The 19,115-nt window shown below is 39.5% G+C and overlaps 1 protein-coding gene across 1 annotated transcript in view; it reads right to left on the bottom strand.

Moving 5' to 3' along the window:
• Nucleotides 1-2,264: 2,264 nt before the first annotated feature.
• The window catches only part of MIPOL1 (mirror-image polydactyly 1), a 199,097-nt gene continuing 182,246 nt past the window's right edge, over nucleotides 2,265-19,115 (bottom strand). The window contains exon 18 of the mRNA XM_087747228.1: nucleotides 2,265-8,604. Coding sequence (XP_087603354.1) covers nucleotides 8,538-8,604 — 67 coding nt within the window. The 3' untranslated portion in view covers nucleotides 2,265-8,537. The remainder of the gene's footprint in view (nucleotides 8,605-19,115) is intronic.

The raw sequence follows: 19,115 nt of genomic DNA, 5'->3' as shown, positions 1-19,115 counted from the left end.
TTCTACCTGTAAGCAAAGCAAAGTATTTCTGTCACTCACTGTAACAACTTTTCCTCCTTTTCTACATCTGAAGCAAAGCTTCCACACTCATGCATTTTTGGATTTCACCCAATTCCTTTCTGCTGTTCTGGTCAAAATTTAATTTCTATCTGTCTAGCACTTTCGCTGTCACACTGCTTTAGCAACAACAGGGTAGTCCAGGTGTCCTGATTTGTGCCTTCCTTGTCTAATGGGAAGAGTCCAAGTCAAAGCTATGACTTACCCACGTCTTTCTCAGTTTGCTGACTGGTTCACATGCTGAGAGCTCATAATCCTATGTCTGATACGGTGTTTTGGAGCCCTACAGCTCCATATCCATATCTAATGATGTGGATATGGAGCCTTACATTTTTGGACTGTGGATGAGGGTAGCGTCCCCACCAGTGAGAATACAATTGAGAGGCAGAACTGGTCTGCCATACCACAGTCATAGCTTGAAGCATTTAATTTTCTGCCACTGCCATTTTAAAACAACTGATATAACAAATGCCATAGCTGATCACAGTCCTAATCTTTATCTATTTGTGTGTATTCCTCTCTTGCTTAACTCTACTGGTAATGTTTAGTAACCATCATTTGTAATATTGATGTTCTCCATGCATTGGTAGAATGTTAGGGGTGAGAGAGAAAATTTTCCCTATATAAAGTGGAAGAAACAAAGCTGATAATTTTGTATAGCATGTTAAAGCACCAAATGGGGTGATACTAGTGCTATGAGCATGTGCTGATGGAGACTTCCCACTGTTTGTTATTCTATTTCTAGTCTAGTATACTCTCACAGAGGCTGCATCTGAGTTGAGTATGTTCTCTGAATAAGCTAAATATCCAAGTGAAGAAATCAATCATTTTTTGAAAAGCTGATTCTTACAGATATTTGAAATCTTGCTTCTAAGCAAAATTTCAACTTCTAAGCTGGTATCTATAAGTTTATATCTGTATCAGCTTAGACACAGTAATCTCATTTCTCATAGACTGATTTTTGACAAGAGTTTACCTCTTTTTGATCACAAAACTTGTGAAATAGTGGCACTACATCAGTGGAAGTCAAATACTAATGAACAAAGTCCTGAGGCTTCCGACAATGAATTAGAGTAGTACCACAGTAGTTTTAAATTTTTGCATCTTAATCTTTTGATTTTCTTTTTTTGCTTTTGTAAGTTTGGCTCTGGAATTAGTTCTGCTAATGAACAAATATACCATTGTTTTCATCCTTTGAACTCTTTGGGAAACCAATTTTTTTCAATTTTTTCAATTTTATGTGAAATACAGAGTGCACATTCATGTGTGAGTATTAATCATCATAAATTCATGTAACGTATTCCGCAAGGTTTATCATAACCTTACTTTAGCACTGCCACTGGGAAGCAGTTGTGACCAATTCTACCAGCTATATTGCTGTTTTACCATATAACAATGGATCTGCTTCTATCATGTTCAGAAGCCATTCAAACAACGATAAACTGTGAATGTGACACTGTGTGGACCTTTGGCCCAAGGTAACCATGGAGGAAACATGCCAAACTCCTCCTGATGACAGCTTCTCAGAAAGGAGTGTGACCCCTTGCAGCTGGCGGCTGGCTGGGCAACACACCGAAGCACGTGCACAATTGTAACAGTGTGCTCCAGGACTTGCTGAACGGGGGTTCTTGCAGGCCTTAAAAAAAAATATGGTCATTTCAATTTATACATTCTTAACTTTTTAAGTTTCAGTACAAGTTTCAGGTTAAAACTTATGAGAAAATAAAAGGTGTGGGTTTTTTTTTTTTTTAATAAAAAATTAGACTAAACATTGCCCCTGCCTTCCGCCCCCACCAAGGGAAGGAAAAGAAAACCAACTCCAGGTGAAAGAGACAGCTTTTCCTTTTCCTTGAGCTATTCTATTTTATCAGTTCAGTACACCTTTTCAACCTGTTTTCTTTATTGGCTGGCCCTCCACTCACCATAAGGGTTGTTAGTACTTACTCATCACAGTACACAGTATGACTACGAGTAAAGCACTGCAGGATTTGGTCACTATTCCTGTATTTGATTAATTTTACAACCAAGTCTTGGCTACCGACATGAAGCCCTAAATTCTGAAAACACTTCTGGCGTTGCATTTCTGATGTTTAGTCGAACAGAGTTACCTTAAAATTGATTAAGTTAATGGCAATATTTTACAATTAACAAAAAACCTCCAAAAAACACACAACCCCAAAACCCAATTCCTTTTGTAAAGACTATTTTAATAGAGGGATTATAAAATACAAAAGAGAGAGAGACAGGTAACCCGAGAAGCAATTTTGGAATGCAAACTTTTAGATCAAATGTGCAAGCTTGAACTTAACAAATGTTTAAAATATTTGAGTTTTTCAAATGGTGCCAAAATAAACCATGTCTTTTCTAAAGACTACATATTTAGCTAGGCACTGGCAATGTAAATCTTTCAACCATTTCAAGTATTTGTTTAAAAGCCTCCCAGAACACGTGTGCTCCCAACAAAACTGAAGAATGAAATGTTTAGACCACTGAAGCTCAACAGCTGACTTATAATCAACCTAATATGAGAACACCACTTTGGTTTTTTGGACTTGTGAATACATTTTATTTACCAATGCATGAGAAGAACAAACAGAGAATGTCCAGTTCTGCAGACCTGATGTGAAATGGTACAGCGATAAGAGTCAGCACATGTAATGCTGCGACCATAGCAAGCACAGTACCAGAGAAACTGCCAGTCCGTGATTTCATGTGCCTCACGGTTTATTCTTGCACAGGAGGAAAATCTTCTGGGGTACAAATTAAAAAGAAAAAACCCAACAAACCTAACAGCCTTCATCTGGAATCATTCTAAAGGAAGAAAATAAAGGCACAGAGGAATCCTAACATTTAGATAGCAAGTTCATTTGTGTACGTGGATTAAAGATGTTACAAATCTTGATCACCTGATAAGAATATCTCTAAAGCCATTTAATTTGAAAATTAAGGTATCTTGTAAAATGTCCTCTGATTTGGAATATATAAATAAATAAATGTGCCTGTGACAACATATTGACATTACTAAACTATTTCAATATGATGGCTTATTTATAAAAGCAGTTTTAATATTCCCCTACATTAATGATTAACTAATGAATCTTACTTTCTTGTGAATATATTTAAAGAGGAATCAAACTGACTTCATCTACAGGATTCCACTAACAAGACTGAGCTGGCTCTGAAGTTTTCAAATATCAGCAGTTTTCCCAACACTAGTACAGAAAACCATGCTACCAATTTTGGGCTGTGGGCTGAATGAAAAACAGTACTAAATGACTAAAGGTTCACAGTTCTTTTCTGTTAAAGTTGATTTGTCACAATATTGTTAATTAGTGAGGGCTTAGGGAAGGCTTACTATGAATATAATTACAGTGCTGAAAAGCATTAATAATGCTCTTATCCCAAGCCAACATGATGCTATTTACATATTTTACCCTGGCATATACCAGAAATGGCTCTCAATGCATAACGTGCTGCAGGATCATCAAGAGAAACACACAAAATCTCACAGGGGAAGAACGTTTCTGAGTATCTCAGTGCTCTTCAAGACAGCAGGGACGCTAATTTGACCAGTAATTACGACCATCACCATAAGCATTGCCTGTGGTGAGCCACCTTTCATCATGAACTGCTGTTCCATCGGGAGGCAAACGAATTGCTACTCGTGCTACTTAATCTGATGCAATCTCATCCTTCTCTCGTAAATTAGGACAGAAGTGACAATTGCATTTGTCTGCTACCCAGGGCAGGTTTCTTTTCACTTTCAGAGTTCTGCGTGGACATCAATCAGTTCTCAATGAATAAACTATATGATAAAAGCCAATTAACCCTTGCTATCATTATCACCTATTTCTACACGCCAGACCAGAATTCCCGCCCTCACTACACTGAAAGGCAAAACTCAGACTGGGTTCAATGGGGCCAGAAATTCACCCGAGGGCACTAAAGGCTGGGCCTGCATTACTGGACCTGTGTGACTTCTGCTGTTCACTTCAGCTGGTGAAGAAGCAAAAGTGTTTGGACATTAGCCACACAGATGCTTTTGCAAACTCCCCCGAGAAGCCTAGACACCTCTTCAGGGGCTGCATACCTTTTATGACTGTCACTAAGGGATTTGCCAAAGACCACACACCAGGTTGTTAGCAAGGAAGAGTGAGAACCCAATCGTTTCCAAATCTTCGCCTCTCAGCACAGTAAATTTCCCAAAGTCCTTTTCAAAGCAGACAAACACTTCTAGCTGAATTTTAAAAATCAGCATCTAATTTAATTATGATTCAAAGTCATTTATCTACAGGATGATAAAACCCCCTAACTAAAAAGCTCACTGAATTTCAGGCTACTTGGTACAAGACATAAGACAGAGTCAGGAAATGTTTTTTCACTTAAGTAAGTACAATGTGTAAAAAGGAAAATTACAAAGCAAAATTATCACCTAATTTTACTAAATTGAGTATTACCCACCACCAGATGTATCTGACATAAAGCCTGCTAGACTGCTTTTGCCTGGCCGATGCTACTTTCCTAAACAAAGCCAGCTGACACAAGAGGATGGAGGTCAAACAGTCTTGCTGTATGAAGCCTGCACTCAAAAGGTTATTCCTTGGAGGTGCAAAGACTTGGGGCAAGACAACTTCTCGATACTCCTCGGGGAAGGAGGAACTTAGTACATTCATGCATGGAAAACAAGCCCTCATTTAGTAAACTTGCATTTCCATAGTGTCCTGGTTTCAGCTGGGATAGAGTTAATTTTCTTCTTAGTAACTGGTAATAGTCCTGTGTTTTGGACTTAGTATGAGAATCATGTTGATAACACACTGATGTTTTAGTTGTTGCTAAGTAGTGCTTACACCAAGTAAAGGACTTTTCAGCTTCTCATGCTCTACTGACTGAGAAGGCTGGAGATGCACAAGAAGCTGGGAGGGGGCACAGCTGGGACAGCTGACCCAAACTGGCCAAAGGGATATCCCATACCAGATGATGTCATGCTCAGCGTATAAATTGGGGGAAAGCTGGCTGGGGGGCCATTGCTCGGGAACTGGCTGGGCATCAGTTGGTGGGTGGTGAGCAATTGCACTGTGCATCACTTATTTTGTATATTCTTTTATCATCATTATTATTATTATTGTTTTCCCTTCCTTTTCTGTCCTATTAAACTGTCTTTATCTCAGCACACGAATCTTACCTTTTTTTTTTCCCTGACTCTCTCGCCCGTCCCACTGCGGAGGGAGTGAGCAAACGACTGTGTGGTGTTTAGCTGCCTGCTGGGCTAAACCACAACACAAAGTAGCAAACAAGGTTCCTCATCAAACCTGCCAAAGAGTAAGAAGGAAGATCTTTACACAGAAAAATAAATAGTTAAAAGTTAGATTAAAACAATGGGTAAGAATAAATGTATCGTTTTCACAGTGAAGGAAAGTTACCTTATTGTTCTACAGGCATCTTTGTCCCAGAGCCCATGTTGTTCAACTTAGCTAAGAAATCACATTGAAAAGGGGGTTAATTTGAAGATGGTGATATTTCATATCACCATATTCAGCATGGAGATGCTGCTGATGCTATGTTACTGTGAGTAGTAAATATGAGCTGTGAGAAGAGATGGAATAGGAACTCACGGTCACCAGGGAATGCTCACTAAAACATCAGATGACATTCAGTACCCACAAATGCAAAGTTATGCATTCAGAGAACAGTTCTGTCTTCATACACCCCATGATGAACTCTGAGCTGAATATTGTAACTGAGGAATGAGATCTAGAGTTGTTGTTATTATTTTATATATATATATATAATTAAGATTATTAAGATCTTGGATCTTAATTATCCAAGATTAGTATAATCTTGGATATATTAATTCCAAGAAATCATCTGTCATAAAGGAAATCCAATACTAAAAATGATTACAAATAGCATAGAGAATAAAACAGACAACATAATTATGACAACTGTTAAAGTCATAATTTGTCCATATCTTGAACACCAGGCACAAATCTGGTTCTATCTCAGTAAAAACACTGCAGAACTGGAAAAGAAATAGATTAGCATGACAAGGCCAACTAAAAACATGAGACAGCTTCTTTACAAGAGACTAGGGGTTCTCTCTGGAAAAAGAGATGGTGGGGGAAGGATGCCAAATACATAAAATCACAAGGGACATGGAAACAATATGAACAGGGAATGGTTGTTCACCGTTTCTCTAACACAAAACCTAGGTGATAGCAAATGAATAGAGCTTGTTCATAACAGAGAAAAGGAAATATTTCTTTACTCAATGCACCATTAACTCCATAAGTCCTTGTGACAGGAACAAGTAGATACTAAAAGTTTAAATGGATTCAAAAACAGGTCATGAAAAAATGCTGCTAAATACAAAGACACCACCTCTGGCTCAGAAACCCCCTAAGTAATAAATTGCTCGGAGACCATTCAGGAGGAAGATCACTAGTGCTGGCCTGACTTTATACCCTTTCCCAGGCATCTTCTGCTGGTTCTTGCCAAAGGCAGTCTTTGGGCTAGCTGGACTTCTGATCTAGCACAGTACGGTAGTCCTTACATTTTTATCTTTATTCCTTCCTCACCACTTCCTTAGAGCAGAAATGGTTCAACAGCACTGACTGCTCAGGAGATCTTGTCTTTCACTTAGTGCACTAAAGCTCAGTGGGGACAGTAGGAAAAAGAGCAGTTGAGTCACCCAAGCGCTGGACAGCAGCACACAGGAGATGGTGAAGGGGCTGGGAGCTGGGGGGTGACAGTCCTCTGGTCTGGAAGCATTAAACTTTCTTCCCACTGAATAAGTGGGGGGGAGAGACTCCAGACTCACTGGCTATCTTAGGATTGATCAAAGGTCAAAAAGGAGCACTTCAGAAGTTTCTAGAAGTGACTTGGGTAAATTTAGCTTGGAGGAATGCTACTCATCTCCCTGCGAGGGGTTAGGTTTGGTCAACTGAAACTAGGAGGAGCTTAGGTCTGCAGATGACGAAGGTTTAACACGGAAGTGCTTGAAAGGAGAAACAGGCACTGAAATGTCTCCCCCTATCCAAAATTAAAATTTCATTTTCTTCAGCTAGACTGCCCTATCATGACATCTGTACAAGCAAACAGTAAGAGGCAAGACAGCATAACAACATTAAACACAAAGCACAGTAGGCAAGTAGAAGCCTTAGGAGCTACATCCACTCCGCCTGAGCTGGCTGGTCCTGGGAGCAGCTTAAAGCCCACCGTGCTCCTGAGATTCATTACTGAATTTGGGCTGCTTAGAGATTACAGCTGCCTTCTTGAGCAGGTTTATACAAGCACTGACCTGACCTTTCTGCTCACCTTTGGTCATGTGACAAAGACATAGCAAATACAGGGGGATGTTTGGGCCATAAATATAAGCCTAGGTCCCACTCTCCTGTATCTGTAAGGTCTGTAATGTCTGTGTACCCCAAATTTTCCTCCTCACCCCTCAATTTCTCCCCTCCCTGAAGGAGTCTATCCTTCAGCCTTTGAGTTCAGTCCCAGGGCGCTTCAGGAGTACACAAAGCAGAGGGTTGGCAGTCTGGCCTCAGACTCAACCTGGATGGTAATCCTGCACTGCAGAGCAATCGGAAGTCTAGAAGAAGTGGGTAAAAAATCCTGTAGGAAAGGGGTGAGCAACCCACCTTACAGTGAGAAGGCAAATTTTGACTCTATAAGGTGGTTTCTGAATATTTGAGAGATTTTCCCTCATAGGAAAGGACAGAGGAGTGACTAAAACCAATACAGGAAACCTTCCCCACTGTCTGAGATACTGTACAATGTCACAAGGCTTTCATGTTGCAATTTATGAAGCTGTACCTCCAGTGAAACCTAACTGTACATTTCTTTTTAATGTACACTGAAAATGCCATGTACTGGCAGTAGCTATTGAACCACTGTATAAAGCTATACACGTACCCTTCCCTTAGATGTAGCCACAGTCACTAGCTGCAATTCAATGGGCTATGAGTAAGGAGGAAAAAATCTTCAATAGCCAGAGATATTTCTTGAATGTGAACCTACTTTATCAATTAATATATTTAACATACAAATACTGGACTGTTTGCAGTCTCACAAATAACATGAGATTTAAATTTTGAAACTGCTTTGCAGGATTTTGCACCTGAAGCCTGCAGTATTTGAAAACACGATCAAGCTGTGCCTTGCAGCAGACTATAGCCTAGTAACACCGAGAGGACAGACTGTTAAAATAAGCATCTACATCATTTTTCACAGTACACAGTGCCACAATGCATCTGCTTAAATACAAATATATGTTTGCAGTGAAACATTTCAACAAATCACAGAACTCAGCAGCAAAGTAGTTAAACATTTATGATTTGATTTTATCTCAGCTTGGAATGTCGCTGGAGTGTCCCACTTCTAACAACTGTTTGCTAAGTTAAGGCTTTAGTGTTTACACAGTGCTGAATGAAGCAGCCTGGTCACCAGATGTGAATGCTTCCTTAGACTGGAGCTTTCAATCAGATCACGGTCCTAATGGTCCCTGCTCCAACCTTCTTCCTCAGGACGTCCACCAGCCTTTCCAACCTGAGAGGGGGCAGGGGAGAGGGAGAGGAGAGAAAAAAAAAGGAAGCAAACGTTAGGAATGTTCTGGCTGAAAGAGACAGTGTTTGCACTGAACCAAGCTGTCCTGGTGGTGGTCATGCTCAGAAACAAAGCACTACTGTAAAAGACAGACATTAAGGGAAAATGCAGACAACTTACGGAAAACTTTTTAACCTACAGCCCAACCCATTTGCAGTCAGTGATATATATCAACTCACTAATCTTTTGTAGTATATGTAGTATCTGAGGTTCCCGTAAGGTGTTAACACAAAACCCTGCGCAGCAATCCTGTGGCACATATACACTTCAGTGTAAGCAGGACATTCAATTCTTGTCCTTTTTAAAATATGAGTGGTCCATGGCTCTTGTTAAATGTAACATTTAGCTGTTGTTTCCCCTTAAAAAATACCCTACCTGTTATCCAACAGATACTTTTATTGTCCAGTTTAGAAATTTATGTCTAAAACCCCATGCATTTTATGTCAAAAACTTTTTCAAAATACTCAACAAGCCAAGTTTCTGAGGATGTGGACGATGATATTTTGAAGGTGGCCCATATTATTACTACGTCAACACAACGACAGAAAAATTAACAGTCTAAGTAAGTAGGACAGAGCCTAATCCTCTCTTAGTTTTAAGGCACAGGCTATAAGCATGTCCAGCATCTCACTGGCTTAATTGTCCTTTCCTTTTGTTGAAGTATGTAGGCAAATGCCTACATACTAAATTTGTTCAGCATTTTCCATTTGCACACATTTATCTTCAGCACTCCAGTAATCATGCATTCAAGCTATTTCTTCAATTTATCTGTATTTTATGGAATCCTTCAGTGAAAGCTCTCCCACAAATAAACTAACTATATAAAAGCAGACACTGTGTGTAGTAGAACACTTATAGAGCCACGTCCAGCATATTATATGCACGACCTCCATAACGGATAAAAAGACTTGCAGGTTCAAATAGCTGTATTCACTGTTGCAAAGTTGACCATTTTTCCTTATCTGAAAAGACAGGTCTGTTTTTTTAATATATTATACAACATGAGGAATGCAGGTAGGAAATAAAAATAACACAGCTTTATCGAAACTGCAAAATTCATTTTATCTCATGGATGCATTAGTAACTTCAGTGCAGGAAGACTAGTTAACACGTCTTGGATTTATTGCCACAAGTCATGACTAACGCACATGGTACGTATTGAAACACTCTTGTTTTCCAGGAACCACCAAGCACCATGAAGCTACACCTTTCATTGTACTCACCAGGTGACTTAATTCCTGAAATGAGATTAAGAATTCACCACCCTAATGTAATTATCAGACACCAGGAAATGTACGTGGAAAATTCAGCTGGTTCTAGCTGTTCCACAGGGACTCTAAAGGAGTGAAAGCACAGGTGAAAAACTACTGCTTAGCTACTCCTCCTCCCCCTTCAGTCTTCTATGTACCACTTTTCCTTTTTAACAAACTAGTGCATTTTTCCTGGTTTTGTAACATACATCTACTGCACTTCTTTGTCTTTATGGAGGCAGCACCCAGGCAGTCATAACTCAGTGCAGTCAGTCCATGCAAGTATAAAGTCAGGGCTTTCACAAGTTATTTGCTCTTGAAAGTTTTCTAACAGTGGATAAATCAATGTTTTCTGGGTTCTAAGGGTTGTAACTCAGTTACTGATAGGTCATAGCTTCCTCAGCCTCTCTTACTGAGAAGTTTCCCTGTTAAATCAGTTGTTAGTCCATGTGCAATTTCAAAAAGCAATGGCAGGTCAGTCCTCACTTTTAACAGCACGTATGTTCAGAAGCATTGCAGCTTTCTCAGCCACTTTAACTATCACTGGAGGTCTCTTGCTCTCTCACACTAGCACCCTCTCTAATTCGCTTCAGAGCCATAAAGCACAGGAGAAACATTTCAAACTGTCTGGACAAATAAGGTTTGGGCTGCAAATTGTTTTCTGTGAGACAGCAGAAAAATAGTAAAATCTTAGATCATGGCTTATTTAAATCACTGTTCAGTTAAGAAGAAATACTGCATGGCTTATGCAAGTGGGGGAGAAATGACTTCAGTAACTGAGGTTTCACTTGGGGAGACGTAGGCTGGAGGTCACCGCTTACACACTGCCCTGCATTTGGGCTTAGATGTGCACCACTCTGTGACCAAGCAATGACACTGCACACCAGAGCACACAAGTTAGCGAAGAGCTGCCCATGTTTGAAGAGAAATACCACTGGGATGAAAGTAGCTGTCTTCTGTTTAACCTTGAAACTGTCAGGCTTCATTGAAAATAATGAGGCTTAACAATCATAGCTTCTGCTTTTCAAATGAATGATGACTGAAATCATCAAAATGAGGTATCCTGCACCAAACACAAACCGTGCAGGGCTTATTTGCCTTTTGTTTCAGTCATGTGTGGGTTTGCAAATTTATTTATTCTTTATTAGAAGAAAGAAAAAAAAAGCAGCAGGGGATTAAGAAACCATACCTTTGAAAGAGATTTAAACAACAATGTAAAAGAGAAACTGTAACAGCTATTTATAAGATAAAATAACAGAGGGCAAAATTCACCCCTACACAGACACAAGACCCAATATACCACTGAAATCCCTCTTAAGCCTACAAAATAATGCTATGTGCTGAATCAGTGGTTAATAACTCTTGATATAGGCCTCGGGGGCTTTTCGGAACGATAATCCTGGACTCTTTGTTCACCAAGGGCCCAACTCTGCCATCCCGACTCACACTAAGCAACATTTTTCTTTGTGAGTAATAAATAGGCAGCTAACGAGGCTGTTTGTGCCAATGAGGTACTACCTGCAAGGGGTGAGGGTGGCAGAATTGCCCCTTGTCAATAAGGCTCTTGGGACGCTGCAGGCAGCTCCTTTTGTAGGTTGAGCATTTTAATCTGCAGTAAACTGAAGGAATAGTCTTATACCTCAAGTCCAAAGGTAATTTAAATATCTAAATAGATGAATGGAGGTGCTAGGAACTACCCTAAAATTCTCAGTGTTTGCAGAGTTTTATTCAAAATATGGAAGACACTGAAAGCAACTTTTATTACTTTGTGCAATCGTGACGTATCTGCCAGTATAATCTCACCATATTTTACTTAACTGAAAGCAATACTGACTATGTTTGACCATATACTAAGACACAGATTTAACAAATGACATTTGTCTTTTTGCTTGTGAAGGAAACAGTCCTCATATAGTATAAATTAAACGCGAAGTATGACACTACCTTCTCCTGAGATGTAAGAAAGACACTCACTGACCTTGCATTTCATGAAGCAACCAAACATGTCATTCAAGAAGAAAGTATTTCAGCTGGTGTTTTAGGTCAGGCAGAAGAACAATATGGTGGGCAACTCAGCTGCAGCACTGAAGGTCCAAATGTGCAAGGACAGACACACATGTTTAGGAATGTTCAGCAAAGCCTCTTAAGGTCTCACTCCTCATTCTCAAAGATTTCAATTTCTTGCTTAGAGATTCTGGAAAATCCCAGTAGGTGGCCTTCACTATTTCTTGGTACTTAATAATTCTAGAAAATCTGTCCCTTAACAAATAAATTCTCTTAGCAAATGTCACTTCAGCATTCTCTATGCAATTACTGTATGTGTGCATGCAAAATGAGTACAAAATGGCATATAAAATACAGGAACAAACTATGTATTCAGATGGATAGCTACAACTTTGGTTTTATTTATACTGACTTGCACATACCCAAAGTCAAAAAGTCCTGTGTTTTTTGGGATAGATAGAATTTACATCCATGAAAAGCACAAAGATGAGAGCTAGAAATATTCTTTATCTACACGATCTACTTCTTTAATGCTCATCTTAGTGCTTCCATGAAATGGAAAAATAAAAAAACCCCACAAATTAGGAAAGAAACATCCAGCCTGTCATTATTTTTAAGTTAGAAAAAGACCCACCATTGTGAAGGCTCTTGAACTGCAGTGGCTTAATTCTTCCTCAATACAAATTTGGAGTTAATAAATCAGGTGAATCTGTGTTTTAACACAGAAATAAAAAAATTTCTTGAGGGGCTTGCTGCTATGATATTACCAGTGCGAATAAGTACTTTTAAAACTGTTGCTAAGCTTTAAGAAGGTCCTCATCTTCACAGGAATGCTACCTAAACAAGAACATTGCTAGGTGTGTCTTCCCCAAGACAAATTCTCAACCATTCTCAACTTCTCTTCCAGTTATTTCAAATTGTGTTCTCTTATCGCCTACGCATACTTCTGACAAAATGCCTGTATGGGGTGTATGTTGTTATATGGAGTGATCTGACATAGCTCCTGAACTGTCTGACAATCTGCTTTGATTTTTAGCAAAGCCTTACAGAGCTTTACTCCCTTGAGTATAAATCATTTTAGTTTTAGAATCAGTCTCCATAAAGCAGACTTAAAATCCTTAGTGACAGAGAAGTTTGTTCCAGCAGCCCAGAAGCTGGACGCATAATTGCAAAAATGTTATGTACTGGTCTCTAGTGCTGACTCTTATGCACGCTTTTGGCTTGCTCTCTTCTTTCATGTATTCTGCTGAAGAAGTCTAGCTCTAAACTGTAGCTTGGGATCAGTAAAAACTCTGCAACTGTGTAAATCCACACAGATCAGTACATCTTCCTACACTGCTCCATCTCTGGCCAAAGGAACTCACCCCAAAGGAGAGCCGTGGACTTTATCCACAAGTTCCGAATATGACAGAGTTATACAGTCACAGAATGGTCTTCCAAGGCATCATGCCCCAGAAATAGCCAAAATGGATACCCAGCTGAAAGAAAAGGGCATCCTTCAAGTAGCCTATGTCGTAATCTGCAAAGCGATATATAGACTAGCCGAAAACAATAGCTTCTACCTGCAGATGGAGGAGTTAAGCGATAAAAACAAAACCCTCCTGGATTTTGAAATGCTATATAAAGGCTTATAAACCTAAACTATAACCCTTGGTTATCTTTCCAGTAGATAAGATTAGGTTCAGGCTATGAAGATGGCCTTACTTGCATGATTTCTGGCTTCTTGTGGAATGTGTTTTGCTAACACTAATTCCCTTTAGAAACTAAGCATTTGAAAATATATTAGGTAAATAAAATGCATTGGACAAAAGCATTACAAGCAGTTTAGCAGTAGAGCTCAGTGAATATCTGACTGTTTGGTGGGTGGTCATACAAATAAATTCACTTAATTTCATCTCAGAATAAAAAAATTCCTTTCCTTTCCTTTTCCTCTCCTTTCCTTCGGTCTTCCTTTTGGATATATTTCATTGAATCCTAAACGGACTACTCGTTTTCAGGTGTTTTCTGTAAAAGTCAAGGAAACAAATGACATAGAGAAGAGAGGCTGCTGTGATACTAGCCTCACCCAGAAACCAGTCACTTGGATAGGATCATTTACTCAAGAGGCTGCAGGAAACTGGTTCAGCTCTATTATCTGTACGGGGGTGCTGGACTCCAGCTGCTTCCCTCTCAAGGGAGCAGCACTGCGCTAACACCGGGTGCTGCGGTGGCTTGTTCTCAGTTTCAGATGTTGAGGCTGCTCTGCTTGAATAAAATGCTTACATATTCACTGGATCAAAGCCTGGAATGTAAGGGTACGACCTCGCAGTGAGTGGCCTATCTTCCACGCTACAGAGGCATGGCCCTCTTACCTCTGGGTGGTTCAGTGAATCTTAATTATACTTATTCTTCATTTCAGGTATTATTTTTGCCTCCTCAAAAGCCTGCCTTTTGAACAATAATAATTTTTGATCGACTCACTAAAAAACATTGCCGACTGCATTTAACGGTCATACACCAGTCTGTAACAATTCCTTCATAAATCATCACAGTGGTAAAGACTGCATGTAGTTCAGATGCACCAGGCTGCCTCTCTCTGCTTAACAAAGTTCCCTCTGCATCTTTTGGATCAGAGACTGGGTGTCTTTCTAAATGACACGCTGGAGTTCAGCAGTGGTTTTGAACCTGATGGAGGAATTACCAAGTAAAATTCGCTGCCCTGTGTTAGACAGGTGGCTGGACTGACTGGTATTAATGGTCCTTTCTGGTCTTAAAACACAAGTCTTAGAGACTGATTTAGCAGCATCAGTGAGCTCTAAACTGTGGTAGACCACAGTGTTGGATCTAATCACTCCAGGCACCGCCGCCAATTCCTGCCTGCCCAACACTGTTTGTAATGTCACTCCAAAAAGTACGTTCCATTAAACTTACAGGCCTTAAATTTGGCAGGGCAAACCATTCTGCCTCTGAAAAGCACTGTCACAAAACAAGCATTCCTATTAAATCCCTTTCAGCGTCTTCTCAACCCAAAAGAGTTATTCTGTATATGATTAAACTTAGAAGTAAATACAGCCAGTTGGGCTCCTGACAGCAGACATATTTCAAAATAAACCTGGCTTACACAGGCCTTGGCTAAAATATTAAGCCTTTATCTGTGGTCCACAATAACTAATCTTGTCAAATTGTTTGCTCTCTACCTTCTGTTTGGAAGATTATGAGCTAGCTCACCATTACTATTCACCTTGTGCCATCACTAACAGCAGGAAAAGAGAGTGGTAAACACAGTTGGGCTATTTTGACAGCATTTCACCCTACTTTGCATTGATGTAGATTGCTAGACAGTACAGGATAATACAGAATTGGGACTTTGCATCTATGCTGGATTTAATGCCACCTTGTGAAAGGTATTGCTCCTTTGCTTGCAAATGCTTGCTCAGGGCAGCATATACTGATTGCCTAAAATAAATGAGCTTATGAGAAAGAAAAATAAACCCTGAAACCACTATGCTACAACCTCATCTGTGTTTCAGGAAATTGAGATCTACAACACGCTTATCATTTAGAGCAGGCAGAGACTCTTACTATTGGATGGACCATTCATATCTCAGCATGTGACTGATACTAAAGAGTTAAAAAATTAACAATAATTGAAATAGAGGATATACTGGCATATGATGGCCAAATGATACTGATCAGTTCACAGAATTTCACCTAATTACTCCAGCTTGAGTCTAACAGTTTATAGGCAAATTTTATGCAGTTTATTACTTCTATTTGTGCAAGAAAAACCTTTTATATACCTCCTTCCATAAGCTTGAATTACTTTTAGCACTGACAGTTACTGTTTCCACTCATTTGGGGTCACAGCTGATCTCTTCTTTTTTTAGGAGAAACCTTGACATTGTAGCCTACTCCTTACAGTGACAGCATTTCCACAAACTTTGTGCTGATACAAATAGGCAAAGGTCTCCTGGATTTTCTTGCCAAATATTTCCTTGAAGTCTCTGTCATCTGCTTAGGAAAAGCTGGCAGTTTTACCTTATGCTAGTATATCTTCCTTATAGAAAGTATTCTGTCACAGTATTTATTCATCTGAAGAGGAAAAAATATTACTTCCTATCAACTCCTGAGGAACACTAGTCCTGCCCATTGGTAATGACGTTTGGTATCATTGGAGTGCCATGAATCACAGGCAAGCTTATTCTGTCTCTGAACTGTTTCCCACTTTCTTCTTGAGAGCAATACTACCTCAGAAAAGCAAATATTCTTTGCTTTGAATGCTCAGAACATGGAGGGATGGTCAGAACTTTTATGTAAAGTGTTCAAAAGGCAGACATCAGGTCTATTTTGCATCACGTGTATTTTGCATGTGGCAAAACAGCATCCAGAGAAGTGAAATGACTTGCTGAAGCTCAACCAATTAAGAAAACTGAAAAGACCCACAAACTTTTTGTCGTGTTTAATTTTATGTATAAGTAGTCTTGAGCTGAACTGGGCTCCTCATGTGCACAAAAAAAAATATAGGCATAAATACCTGCAGAATTAGAGCCTAAAATTGTCGGATACAGAGCCCACCTCTCTCAGCTTCTCAATCCATGCTCTAGACCACGTCAACTGGTAACAAGTAGCCAGTTCTCTTATTCTATACTCAGTTGAGATGTATTTCAGAAGATGGAAAAAGGACTACTTTTTAGAGGATTTTGTTTCGTTCTAAATCCCTCTTCAGGAATATTTAAAAGCAATGTCAAAAATTGATTATCTAAACCAAATATTATTTCAAATCTGCCCAAAACAAACAGACAGGATTCCTCATGAAATGCTGGACCAGCAGACTGACATACGTTTAAGGATCTGTAGAGAATGGGGTTGCTAAGAGACTCTAAACTTTAAAAGTATCAGTCTGAAACCCCCACATTACACCTTTCTGCATGTTTCAAACAAGCCTTCCTTGTAAGGCCAGGTCTGAACCTCTCAGCTGCCTATTCCACACCAGTTACACCCCTTTTGGGCATGTTCTAGTCAAGTCTTGTTTACAACGAGTTTGTAAAATCGCAAGTACTACTCAGGCTGTTTCCCAAGTACACCCCATCAAGGCACAACTTTGGCAGACTCCTCTTGATATCATAAACAATAAAGACAACACGAGCTTTTTTCTTGATTCCACAAGTATTTTACAAAACCCAATGCAGACTTGCTGGCTCTAGACAGCTCCCACCCCCGTGACCAAGAGTAATCTGGAGCTTCTGGAGAGAAAATTCCTTCCTATAAACCATAATTAAATCCCTCCACTTTACATTAAAAATAATTGTTTTTACATAGGTTTGATGTATTTCAATAGATTTGCCTTCCTGGCGTAACTGATGGGATATCACCCAAGCTGGAATGGCTTCTGTGATACCACTGAGGAATCAAGTAACAATGGAAACAGGTTGGATGTAAGAGGAAAGCATTTAATTAAGCTCCCACTTGTGAAAAGTCCTTTGTAACGGGCTCAGACTGGTAGGTGAACTCCCCACCCTTCCGGTGTGATCCAGTGGTGCCCACAGACTTCTCCTGGTTTCAGGGAGACTCACACTTAGTCATGCTTCTGAGAAGTATTTCTAGAAAAAATAAGTGCACTCTTCCCTCAGTAGTGGACTAACAAAAAATCCATGGGTGAAGCATCCTTTCCTCCTCTTAATGTTTGCAATATATTATAGTTAGATGTTATCAACATGAAGCTTGTCTATTATGGTGATGTTGCCACGGGGTGCCCTATGCAGGGATAAGCCCAGAAACGATGCCTAACTGCTCATTTACACCCAAAAAATGGGCTTTTAAAATACCAGTTGAGACTTAGCATCACAGACCAAAGAGTCTTCTACACACGTGTAGTGCTCCTTAAAATGCTTCATAGGCTTTTTACTAAGTTATCACCCATTTAAGGCCATTAAAGTAAAAACAAGCCTTCCCACTTCTAAGCTTCAGTAACCTTTCCCCAGTAGCTGGCAGACAGACTGTCTCCAACTGTCTTCTGCACCATTCTAGCAAGACAATTGAGATGAGATTTTTTTTTTTTTTCACTGGCCGCCTGGGCCTATTTTGTTCCATGTTCCTGCAATCCAACTGGGAATGAGCTTCTCCTCCTGCTCCTGGGAGGTGAGCGAATTCCGGAGCAAGGCTGACACACAAAAGCAGCAGTGGATCTTCAGCTCATTTTGAGGACAGCTGAACTAGTGAGCTTGCAGACTCAGGCCTTGGTGGCAATTCTGCCTGGTTGACATGAATGGGACTGATTGCAGGAGAAAGAACATTTAATCTCTGCTGATGAAAGCATAAAAATTCGGCTTTACATCAAGATTCCCGGAATTCTTCAAAAGCATAGAGTAAAATACTTTCTCAGTGTTTAAAATTGGAGATCTGCGAAATGCCTTTTGTGTTGAGTTCACCACTTAGGATTACCTTTTATCAGATGTAGATGTTAATCTGTTACATCCTTCAAATAATTTTTGTGATTATCTTATCAAACAAAAGATTGAGGTGATAGAGATGGATATATTATAGAGGCACAGAATAAATATAGTGCTAAATATAGTAATCATCTTATACACCTCTCCAATACCTGCAATGTCTTCCACTCAAAGGCTGAATTCTGCTACTTTCTATGGGCAAAAATTCCATAATCCGAAGCTGAAATTATAAAATTTGGTCCTAAAGATTTATGCCTTCCAACAACTCAGTGTTTAGATCTATATCCTTATACCCACGTCACATACAGCAGAAATATGTAGAACAGGAAAGCCGAGCAACTTGCCAATAAAATAGTGGCAATGATGGGTTAAAGCTGTTGTTAGCTCTCATACCTATAAACATAACTGATGCTGCCCTTCTACAAAACATTGTTAAAAAAATTAAAAGCCTTACAGAAAAATCTGGCTATCAATTAATGACTCAGTATTAGATTAGAAATGTGAACTGTAATTTTTTCCTTGGAGAACTAGCCCAGGCTTCAGTAAAGGTACACTTAATTAAAGCAGTGGAAAAATTTAAATGATTTCAAGTTTGCTTAAAATTAAATACCTTGCTGGCCTAGTCAGTTATTTCTATTTGTTGCTGTAAAGAACTGTTCCAGCAATTCTCTAAAAGATACGTAATTCAGAAGCTTCAGAAAGTCTGGGGTTTCTTGTTGAGCTTCTGCACATACATTTACAGTATTCAATCTTTTGCATATGTTAAGAAACA

Source organism: Nipponia nippon, unplaced genomic scaffold (assembly GCF_047370975.1).
Source record: "Nipponia nippon isolate SJK-2023a ecotype South Korea unplaced genomic scaffold, ASM4737097v1 scaffold_11, whole genome shotgun sequence".
NCBI lineage: Eukaryota > Metazoa > Chordata > Aves > Pelecaniformes > Threskiornithidae > Nipponia > Nipponia nippon.
The sequence above is the reverse complement of the archived record's forward strand: the minus strand, read 5'-3'. Positions and strand labels throughout refer to the sequence as shown.